Genomic DNA, 12,030 nt, shown 5'->3' with positions numbered 1-12,030 from the left:
TGTAAATGCAGCAGTATAAAACTGAAAATATGAAACTTAGATTCATGACTGTTTTGTAACCACTGGTACTAAATTTATGTTTACAAGAAAATAACTTTAAATCAGGAAGGTAAGTTGATTTATTCCAATTTGTCTCTCCAGAGATTTCTTAATGCCCCAATCTGGTTGGTTAGGTACAGCTCTTAGGGCTAATGGAATCAAGGGATATGAGGAGAAAGCAGGAACGGGGTACTGATTCTGGATGATCAACCATGATCATATTGAATGGCGGTACTGGTTCGAAGGGCCGAATGGCGTACTCCACCTATTTTCTATGTTTCTTGCGTGCGTCCATGATTTGGCCACCTCTTTCCCCCTCCCCCCCCCCCTCCTTTTCCCTCACTCCACACAAACACTTATAAGGGAATAAGAGAGAATAAGAATAAGTTTATTGGCCAAGTATGTACACATACAAGGAATTTGCCTTGGTGCTCCGCTCACAAGTAACAACATGACATACAGTAAACAATTAAGAATAAAACATAAAACATGTAATGTTAATAATAAAACATTACAGTTTAAACATGGAAATGAAATAAAATGCAAGAGCAAAAGGAGGCTACAGATTTTTGGTTATTGAGTAGAGCTACTACTCGTGGACAAAAGCTGTTTTTATGTCTGGCTGTGGCAGCTTTGACAATCCGGAGTTGCCTTCCAGAGGGAAGTGATTCAAAGAGTTTGTGGCCAGTGTGAGAGGGGTCAGAGATGATCTTGCCCGCTCGCTTCCTGGCCCTTGCAGTGTACAGTTCATCAATGGAGGGAAGGTTGCAGCCAATAATCTTCTCAGCTGATCGGACTAAATGGAAGAGAGAGTGCATTTCTAGAGTATCTTTCATGGTCTCCTCTCATCCCAAAGTGCTTCATGGTTGATAGAACACTTTTGAAATATTGTGGCAATATTGTGAAGAGATGGAACAGCCACTTTGTCACAGCAAGTCCTAACCAGCAAATGGCCTTTTGTGTTGAGCAATTATTGTTAAATAGGGCAGATGTACCATTCACTGACTTGTGCATCGGATATAGTTCTATTCCCAGGTTAAATTAATAATCCCGTGAGATCTTGAAAATATGACTGGAAAACCATCTTATAATTCAGACATTGATCCTAAAATTAAACGATAAGAACTTATTTTCCAAGTTGCTCCCCAGTTTGAATCAGATAAGGATCTATGACTTGAAGCATTGTTCGCGAGAAATGTTCAAAGTTGTCAAAATATCCATGTATCCCATTGTAAACACCATCTTCAAGATACGGATGGAATGGCAAGGATGCTATTTTATTGAAAATGTTGAAATGAAGGAGGTTGTATTTTGACTGAAGACCTGATTTAACTAAATATCATCACAGTGTGCATTGTACCATTATGAGAATAACATTTCACGGATTCCAAAACTGAACGAAGAAAACTAAAAATATGCATTCAGTGCAGACTGCAGCAATATCAACTGGTGCTCTAGGCTCGTTCCCTTGTGGTCAGCTACACCATGCACTGTTTAGTGTGTGATGACTGGATACACTAACCTGATATTGCTTCAAGTTGACACAAACAGAGGAGTGTTCATTTCATGGTGCTTCCCGTAAACGCAACAAGTCAACGTACCCGTATTTAACTGGAATAATGGCCCTGGAGGAAGGGGTAAGGAGGGCGAATAGCTTTTTATCCACCTGCTTTATCAATCATGCTAGCAAATCCGATAGTAATGAAATGATCCCTTGCTTAAAATTCCGTGTAACATTCCTATCATTGTTTTTCCTGCACATGAAGGGTGCAATAGATTTGTAAGATCTTTATCATTTTGCTGATTCTCTATTAAATTGCGGCCTTGAATTCTGTTTATCTCCCCATTCTCTCCTGTCTCTTCCTTAGGGTTGCACCTCCCTGCACTGTACAGACTCGCAGCTCACCAGAACCATGTGTGTGCTTGCTGCTACTGTTATATTGAGGCAGCCCATGTTAAACCAGTCAGTTAACCTGTTGTAACTCAGCCCATGTTAAACCAGTCAGTTAGCCAGTCCTAACTCAGCCCAGTTTCTTTGGCAGTCGGAAGCATTTGGATTGTTAATTTTTCAGGCGGGTATATCTCATCCAGGACAGCGCGGTAGTTAGTAAGTTCTAGTTGGATTGGATTCAATTTGGATTAGTTCTAGGATCAACGATTATAAACCAACGACTTCAAATAGATATTACTTTCTCTACATCATCATAGCATAAATAAGTTCATATTTTGTACAATAAAGTTCCAAATACGTTGAATATCATGTTGTTCTATTTCATGATCTAGTTATTTCTCTGGTGACTGTTTTTGTTTTAAATGTGCAGAAATATGTGCTTTACCTTTAAGCAAATAGTCCAGAACAGACTATTTTCTGCGGCCAAATTATACAGCTTATTGATTTTTTTTGTACGTACTATTTCTTAAAGGAACGGTTGATATCTTTGGTTTTTGGGCTCCTCAGACAAAGAAAGCTAGACTTTCTGGATATCTATCATGAAGAAATGATCATTGCTGCAAAAACTATTATTAAACAGGTTGGTTTCTCTGGTATTTCCATAGTACTTTTTTGTGTTGTCCTGTACTGAGAACTGTGGCTTTGAGCTTGGTATAACTTAACTTAGGTAATGTATTAGGCAATGTAAACCTGATGCCTTGTACAAAATGTCTTCTCCATAAAGTTGCCAGTATGGGCATCTCTTTTGCCCGCAATAGAATAAAGAAATATTACATTTCAATTAACTTTAATCCAAAAAATAAAACAAAGGTGCATCAAAATACTTGCGTTTATTTGTGGCTCTTTGTATCTAAAGCTGCTACTTTAGACTATAGAGATACAGCTTAGTAACAGGCCCTTCGGCCCACCCATTCCGCACTAACCAGAGATCACCCCGTACACTAACACTATCCAACACACTAGGGACAATTTATAATTTTACCGAAGCCAATGATCCTACAGACCTGCACGTCTCTGGAGCATGAGATGAAACCAGGAGAAAACCCACACGGTCAGAGGGAAGAACGTGCAAACTCCGTACAGACAGCACCCATGGTCAGGATCGAATCCGGGTCTCTGGCGCTGTAAGGCAGCAACTCTACCACTGCCCTACAGTGCACTATTGAATTGGGTTTAATGTGTTACTAAAACCACTTTCAAATCATAGGTCCTGCCCTAAAGATGTCAAGCTAACAGAAGAGGTAATATTTAATAAAATCAATTAATGGATGAATAGTGTTGACAGCTGGCATATTAACCAAATATATCATCAGATTATTGAGGCAATACATGTATTGCTGTATTCTGTATAGAATCCCAGACACACTGATGGTGTTGTGATTGCTTTTCATGAAAGGGGTAAAAGGGGGAATAAGGGAACTGAAAATACATTAATTAAAGGTCACGTAAATAATAAGATGGAACTCAGCTGGGTGAAAGAAAATGATATTTTTCTCTCTCTTATGTTCCCCCCCAATTACTTTAAACCACTGCCCCCTGGTGATTGACCCCTCTGTACCCCATCTATTTTCTACACCCCAATTCACTCTCCCCTTGGCTCACTCTATTAGAATACAGTGCCCTCCATAATGTTTGGGACAAAGACCCATCGTTTATTTATTTGCCTCTGTAATTTGTAATAGAACATTTGTAATAGAAAGATTTGTATTTTGTAACAGAAAGATTTGTAATAGAAAAAAATCACATGTGGTTAAAGTGCACCTGGTCAGATTTTATTGAAGGGTATGTTTATGCACGTACATCCTGGCTCAGGATTTAACGACCTATTGTACGTTAAAAGTCGGCTCTCCACCCAGTTGTAGAATTTTGCTTTTGTTCTTTGACCTGAAACATGAATTCTGCTTATTTTCATGCAGGTGCAGCCTGACCTGCTGTTTTTAAATTTAGATTTCCAACGTCTGCATTTAAAAACAAAAATCACTTGTTGAATCCCCGGTTACTTTCTCACGAAAGCTAAACCTGAAGAAGCTCTACATTGTGATGGGATTGCAGTCTCTCTCTCTCTCTCTCCGTCTTCTCTGAAACGTTAACTCTCTTTCTCTTCCCACTGATGAAGCCTGTCTTGTTATATAACCTGGCTTTCTATTTGTATTTTGGATTTCCCTTTTATTCTATCAATTCTCCCTTCACCTTAAAGCTGCGTTCATTTAAAATTCTTCCCAGCCCTGCTGAAATATCATCAACCTGAAATGGTAACTTTCTTTCTTTCCACAGATGCTGCCTGAATAGCTGTTTAGCTTTTCTGTGCTTGTTTAGGAAGGCACGGGGCCAGTCTCGGCTTGTACTCGCTAGAATTTAGAAGATTGAGGGGGGATCTTATAGAAACGTACAAAATTCTTAAGGGGTTGGACAGGCTAGATGCAGGAAGATTATTCCCGATGTTGGGGAAGTCCAGAACAAGGGGTCACAGTTTAAGGATAAGAGGGAAGTCTTTTAAGACCGAGATGAGAAAATCATTTTTTACACAGAGAGTGGTGAATCTGTGGAATTCTCTGCCACAGAAGGTAGTTGAGGCCAGTTCATTGGCTATATTTAAGAGGGAGTTAGATGTGGCCCTTGTGGCTAAAGGGATCAGGGGGTATGGAGAGAAGGCAGGTACAGGATACTGAGTTGGATGATCAGCCATGATCATATTGAATGGCAGTGCAGGCTCGAAGGGCCGAATGGCCTACTCCTGCACCTATTTTCTATGTTTCAGACTGCGAGCAAGAGAAATTTTGCTTCTTAGAATCTTCAAACTCATTTGCTCGTTTGTAAAATGCATCCAAGATTGTTGAGCAATATGGGATTAGATAGATGAGGAGATTGGAAAAGAGTGTATGAAGGAACTGAGGATGCTGGCTTACACTGAAGATAGATACAAAATGCTGGAGTAATTCAATGGGACAGGCAGCATCTCTGGATAGAAGGAATGGGTGACGTTTCGGGTCGAGACCCTTCTTCAGAAATTAGGGTCTCGATCCGAAACGCTATTTATTCCTTCTATGCAGAGATGCTGCCTGTCGCACTACATTACTCCGGCGTTTTGTATCCATCTTCAGATTGGAAAAGAGAATGGATTTGCGATACAGGATCAGTCACAATCTTATTGGATGGTGGAATGAATGAATGAATAAGTTTATTGGCCAAGTATTCACATACAAGGAATTTGCCTTGGTGCTCCGCCCGCAAGTGACAACATGACATACAGTGACAGTTAGGAATGACACTTAAAACATTAAACATTAATAATAAAACATTATTGATTAAACATGTGAATTAAATAAAACACCAGAGCAAAGGGAGGCTACAGATTTTTGGCTGTTGAGTAGAGCTACTACTCGTGGAAAAAAACAGTTTTTATGTCTGGCTGTGGCAGCTTTGACAGTCCGGAGTCGCCTTCCAGAGGGAAGTGATTCAAAGAGTTTGTGGCCAGGGTGAGAGGGGTCAGAGATGATCTTGCCAGCTCGCTTCCTGGCCCTTGCAGTGTGCTGTTTGTCAGTGGGGAGGGAAGGTTGCAGGGCTGAAGTACCGTAGAGCTTCTATATTTGATGTTTTTATTTGCTACTATCCGTGTTGTTGAAGCTGCCAAGTAAAGCGTGGCAATGTGGGTGCCGTGGAAGTGCTGTGCCTTCACCAACCCCACAGTCTGTACGCACACCATCACTAGCTTCCTGCTTCACACTCCGCTTTGTGTTTCTTGCAGATTGTGATCGAAACTATTGCACAAATGGAAGAAATAGACACAGTCGTAGTGCTGAAGTAAGTATGTACATTTTCTGCCAAATGCAGTTAACTCGATCGGAATAGCTGAGCAATTCTGGCATTGGTTAAATGCTTTCATCATTACGTAAAAACAACCTTTAAAGATAATGGTTTGAAAGATCTTCCAAGATCGAATTGTCATGTGGCATATTTAGTCACCTCTAGAAGCAGCACTGTTTTTTGTGAGTACACAGAAATGCTGGAGAAACTCAGCGGGTGCAGCAGCATCTATGGAGTGAAGGAAATAGGTAACGTTTCGAGCCGAAACCCTTTGGGTTTCGGCCCGAAACGTTACCTATTTCCTTCGGGTTTCGGCCCGAAACGTTACCTATTTCCTTCGCTCCATAGATGCTGCTGCACCCGCTGAGTTTCTCCAGCATTTTTGTGTACCTTCGATTTTCCAGCATCCTCAGTTCCTTCTTGAACACTGTTTTTTGTGATACTGGTACCTCTAAAAAGATCAAAACTAAATCTATCATCGAAACTCCGCCTGGTAAATATTTTAGCGTATATTGTAATCATGTGGAAGTTTTAGCATGCATTCATTTAATACATTTTTAAATGATTTAGTACATTAAAACAGAAGAACCTCATTGAAAGGTACAGAATAGTGACAGGCCTGGATAGAGTGGATGTGGAGAGGATGTTTCCACTAGTGGGGAGAGTCTAGGACCAGAGGGCACAGCCTCAGAATTAAAGGATGTTATTTTAGGAAAGATGAGGAGAAGTTCCTTTAGTCAGAGGGTGGTGAATTTGTGGAATTCTTTGCCACAGACGGCTGTGAAGGCCAAGTCAGTGGATATATTTAAGGCAGAGATAGATAGATTGTTGATTACTACAGGTGTCAGAGGTTATGGGGAGAAGGCAGGAGAATGGGGTTAGGAGCGAGAGATAGATCAGCCATGATTGAATGGCAGAGTAGACATGATGGGCTGAATGGCCTATTTGTCTCCTATCACTTATGATCTTATAAGAAATGGGGATATATTGATGTAAATGTTTGTTGATAAATGTAGCTTAATTTTTAATATGTGTCTAGAAGTGATTAATTACTCTTTGTAAATATTGAGAGTACTAATGGAGGAAGCGTCTTCAAATCCGGATGAATTAATAACTCTGTTTAAATATTCCCAAGCTTTTAAGCCTAAAAAAACCCCAAGACTCCAATAAGAATTGTCAATGGTTGGCGTTAGACACGTGGCCATGGACTGAACGGTGCTGGGGTGGTGTTACTTCAACCAGTGTAAAGAGCAAGGCCAAGTAGCTGCTGTGAGGCACAAGAGACTGCAGGGGGTGGAATCTTAAGCTAAGCACAAAGTGCTGGAGGATCTCTGCGGATCAGGCAGCATCTGCGGAGGGAATGGACAGCCAATGTTTTTGTTTGGGACGGCACCTCATTCTGCTTGTGAGCCTATACCGCAAGGGCAGGAACACTTCCTATTTCAGGATGGCAATTTTGTCTTTCTTTCTCCTCATTTCTCCCTAGCTGGGCACACCATTCTTCCAGTGCCCAATCCGTTCCTTTCCCCTCCTCTTTCTACTAATAAATGGATAGGATAGTTTCGAGGGATATGGGCCAAATGGGACTAATGTCAGCCCAGGCAAATTTGGCCAAAGGGCCTGTTTCCACACTGTATGCCTCTGACTCTAATCTCCCACATCTCTCTACTCTCCCATTTCCCTTTCGCCCCCTCTCTTTCCTTCCCTCTGGCTTTACATTTCACTCCTCTGCTCTACATATCTGACACCTTTTGTCTCCTTTTCACCTTCAGCCTTTGTCACTTACTCCACCCATCTGCCAATCCGCCCCCTCACCTGTATCCACCTATCACTCGTCTGTTGTTGGCCACTAATTCCCAACCGCTCCTTGTTCTGTAGTTGTCCTTGCCGTGAAGTTGTGCCGTAACTTAGTAATGTTTCCCATTCCACAGTATTTCTCTATAAAGCTCTGCCAATTGTCACCCAATAATATAAAATTAGTAAATTAAGACTCTTATCATGAAGGTTAAAAAAACATCAGTTTGTAGAGATATTGAGGAAAACATCTGATTGTTCCTGGTGGTTACTTCATACCCAACAGCTCTGCATTGTGTGGATGCTTCTATGGGCTGCAGTGACTGTGGTGTGAAGCTTCGTGCTTCAGCAGTGTTGCCTCGGGTGCTGTTGCTGTAAGAGTGGTCATACTGACTATTCACCACCATCTTCCCCAACACCAAGCTGGGCCAAGTTTGTTCAACAGTCATTGCTAACCAGCTGACGGGAATCCAAGGGCCACTAACGTGCTGCCTACCTCTTTCAGGCTTGCAGATCAGATGCGAATGCTCAACTTTCCTCAGTGGTTGGACCTTCTGAGAAACATCTTCGCAAGCTTTGTTCATTTTTTGAAAAGAGTTAAGGTAAGCCATGCGTATGTTCAGGGTGTTACTGAATCCCATCTTTAACAGATCTGCTGGAAGAAATCACAGTGATGTCGGCATGATTAACATTGGCTGTCTCAGCCACTGTGAGCTGTTGTGAACAGCCCAATCAATGACACACACTTTGGACACATACTCATTAGTTTAACTATCGTCGAAACATTTATCAGTGGAATTAATAATTTATTATCTATTGGTTATTTGCATTTTTTCCAATCCTATATTGCTATCATCTATAGTTTTCATTAGAACAGGTTTAAGGGACTGAAACTTGAATAACTGCTAGCAATGCTGAACTACTATCTACCTCATTGGTGACTCTCAGACTATCCTTGATCGGACTTTACTGGCTTTACCTTGCACTAAACGTTATCCCCTTATCCTGTATCTATACACTGTAAACGGCTCGATTATAATCATGTATTGTCTTTCCGCTGACTGGTTAGCACGCAACAAAAGCTTTTCACTGTACCTCGGTACACGTGACAATAAACCAAATTGTAAACTGTAAACACTTACTTTCATGTAAAATAACAAAGGTTTGCATTTAAATTCATTCATGGGATGCCAGCATTTATTGTCCATACACTGGTCTATAATTGGTGTATGAAGAAGGCAGTTCAGAGCCAGCCATGTTGGCCCAACTGGGCAAAGATGATGAATCTTATTCCAGAAGAATGTTTGTGAACCCGGTGAATTGTTAGAACAACCCCGTAGTTTAGGCAATAGGTGCAGGAGTAGGCCATTCGGCCCCTCAAGCCAGCACCACCATTCAATGTGATCATGGCTGATCATCCCCAATCAGTACCCCGTTCCTGCCTTCTCCCCATATCCCCCGACTCTGCAATCTTTAAGAGCCCTATCTAGCTCTCTAGACAATAGGTGCAGGGGTGCTCCTGCACCTATTGTCTGCTCTCTCTTGAAAGCATCCAGAGAACCGGCCTCCACCGCCCTCTGAGGCAGAGAATTCAACAGACTCACAACTCTCTGTGTGAAAAAGTTTTTTCCTCATTCTTCATGATTATTAATCTTGGGAGCTTGGGTCAATGGCCCAGGCAGTCTGGCAGAGCTCTATTATGCCCCTGCCCCACTTAGGAAACCTGAACGGAAACCTCTGGAGACTTTGCGCCCCACCCAAGGTTTCCGTGCGGTTCCCGGAGGTTGCAGGTGGTTGCCGGAGGTTGCAGGTAGTGGAAGCAGGTAGGGAGACTGACAAAAACCTCCGGGAACCGCACGGAAACCTTGGGTGGGGCGCAAAGTCTCCAGAGGTTTCCGTTCAGGTTTCCTAAGTGGGACAGGGGCATTACTGTGCTCTAACCTGACACGGTATCAATAGTAATTAGTGCCTTCCTTTTTATTTCCCCGTGTCCTGAAACATTTGCAGACAACACTGATCACCATTCGTAGTGTGGTCTTCCTGGTACTGGACAAAAGCCGGGACAAGGGCAGAGAGCTGGAAACTATACCCTGTAAGAAAACCTCTGCTTTGGGTCACAATTTGGACACAGAAGTGGCTTACTTGACTCACGAAGGCATGTTTATTAGTGATGCATATAATGAGAAAGAGCCAGCTTCGTCTGAAGTTGAAGCTGAGAGGGCAGCCCTTGCAAACAATGATCCATGCGGCAGTGATTCCGCCTCTGAACTGGAGTGTGGCACTGACTCCTCCTCCAGCAAGGAGCACTCATCTTCAGCAATACCAGGGGGACTGGAGATCATGTAAGTACCACCCTCCCCACCGCATGTGTACATGTATGTGCCTGCAGTGGCTAACTTTGCTCTTGTACTTTCTGTCATGTGTCTCCGTCTGCCATTCCTGTACATCGAACTCTGTCTGTTTGCATAAAGCCTTGCACATGAGGTGGTCATTTGCCACACAACATGCTCGAGTAACTCAGCGGGACAGGCAGGATCTCTGGGTAGAAGGGATGGGTGACGGTTCTTGAAACAGAGTTAGGGGAGAGGGAGATATGGAAGGGTAAGGTGTGAAAACACAACATCAAAGGGGATGAAGCTCCTCTTGACTGTACGTTCTTGGGCAGAATCACCACTTCCTTGGCCATTGCACTGCAAATTAAGTCAAATCAATGAAGCCCCTTATTTCTGACGGAGACGCAAGGAACTGCGGATGCTGGAACCCTGAACAAATCACAAACTTCAGGCCCACACCTGTCCCTCATCTCTGGCCAACAATCTGTGTAGCAAATAATCCCCTTGCTTGTGTTTAAGAAGGAACTGCAGATGCTGGAAAATCGAAGGTAGACAAAAGTGCTGGAGAAACTCAGCGGGTGCAGCAGCATCTATGGAGCGAAGGAAATAGACAACGTTTCGGGCCAAAACCGTTCTTCAGACAAACCCTTGCTTGTGTTCATCTATTACTGCCCATGGTCTGTCTTGCCCTCCTAGGTATCGGTCTTATTTGCCCCTCTCCCCCCCCCCCCCCCTACAATCAGTGTGAAGAAGGGTCTCGACCCAAAACGTCACCTATCCATGTTCTCCACAGATGTTGCCTGACCCGCTGAGTTACTCCAGTGCTTGGTCTTTTTGTAAACCAACATCTGCAGTTGCTTAGATATACACAGAATGCTGGAGTAACTCAGCGGGTCAGGCAGCATCTGTGCAGAACATGGATAGGTGAAGTTTCGGGTAGGGACCCTTCTTCATCTTCCTTATTCAGCTTCTGCGGTTTCTTGTTTCTCTCAACTGATCTTCCACCTAATTTTCAACTTTTTTACAAAGTTGTGTTAAAAAAATTATCCTTTGCTTTAAATGGCGTCTTCTCTAGAAATATGTCACGAAAACATATCTTAATGAAGCCCTGAAGATAGCCGTCAAATTGCATCCCTCGAGCATCCATTCAGTACAAATGTGATGATATTTCATGCCCATCCCGAGATGGCCTTGAACCAAAGCAACCGTTGGGATGTGGGGATACCCGCTGTGCTGTTTGGGAGGGAGACCCAGAGACGGTGGAGGAAGTGCGATACATTTCCAAGAGGGGAACCTCCTGGTGGTGGTGCTCCCCGTGCTTTAGCTGCCCTTGGTCCTTCCAGCTGGGAGAGGCGGTAGGTTTGGAAGGTGCTGTGTGAGGAGTGCTGGTGAATTGCTAGTGCACCCTGTAGATGGTACAGACTACTGCTACTGTGTATCAGTGGGGGAGTGAGTGAGTGGTTGTGGACGGGATCTCTATCAAGTGGCTGCTGAACCCCGTATCATGTTGAGCTGGAGTGTTGTTGAAGCTGCTGTGATCCGGGCCAGTGGAGGGAGAGTGTTCCATCACACTCCTCACCTGTACATGGTGGACGGGCCTGGGTGTAGGCAGGTGAGTCGGTCTCTGAGCTGATCTTGCAGCCACATTGTGGACATGGCCACTGCCGTGCAGGTGCTGGTCAATGGTGGCCCCCAGGGTATTGATGGTGGGGGATTCAGTGGTGGTGAGGCTACAATGTCAGGGCCTGCCAGATGGGAAATGGTCAATGTCTGCCACCACTGTGGTGTGAAGGTTACTTGCCAACTCAGGCTGGATATTGATGGGGGGGGGGACTCAGTGGTGGTGAGGGAGAGAGGGTGGGTGATAGGATTTTTATTTACTCCGTTTCAGTTCAATTTATTGTCACGTGTACCGAAGTACAGTAAAAAGTTTTTGTTACTTAACCCATCTTGGCCCGTTGACCATAGAAGTGCACTTTATTCCTCATCATTTGTGGGGTCCATGCGATGTGAGATCACTCCGTATACACACTTGTTTGCACTGACGTTTGGAGAACGTGTGCGTGCGGAGTTGCACCCTCCGAAGAGGAAAAAGCTTCTGGCTGATCA

At 43.4% G+C, this 12,030-nt stretch overlaps 1 protein-coding gene across 4 annotated transcripts in view; it reads left to right on the top strand.

The window, feature by feature from the left end:
- Positions 1 to 12,030, top strand: part of vps54 (VPS54 subunit of GARP complex) — a 69,532-nt gene that overhangs the window by 28,770 nt on the left and 28,732 nt on the right. For all 4 annotated transcript variants that reach the window (XM_033026317.1, XM_033026314.1, XM_033026315.1 and 1 more), the window contains exons 9-12: positions 2,463 to 2,570; positions 5,736 to 5,791; positions 8,094 to 8,190; positions 9,596 to 9,930. In XM_033026317.1, coding sequence (XP_032882208.1) covers positions 2,463 to 2,570; positions 5,736 to 5,791; positions 8,094 to 8,190; positions 9,596 to 9,930 — 596 coding nt within the window. The remainder of the gene's footprint in view (positions 1 to 2,462; positions 2,571 to 5,735; positions 5,792 to 8,093; positions 8,191 to 9,595; positions 9,931 to 12,030) is intronic.

This window comes from Amblyraja radiata, chromosome 8 (genome assembly GCF_010909765.2).
Source record: "Amblyraja radiata isolate CabotCenter1 chromosome 8, sAmbRad1.1.pri, whole genome shotgun sequence".
In the NCBI taxonomy this organism is placed as follows: Eukaryota; Metazoa; Chordata; class Chondrichthyes; order Rajiformes; family Rajidae; genus Amblyraja; species Amblyraja radiata.
The sequence above is the reverse complement of the archived record's forward strand: the minus strand, read 5'-3'. Positions and strand labels throughout refer to the sequence as shown.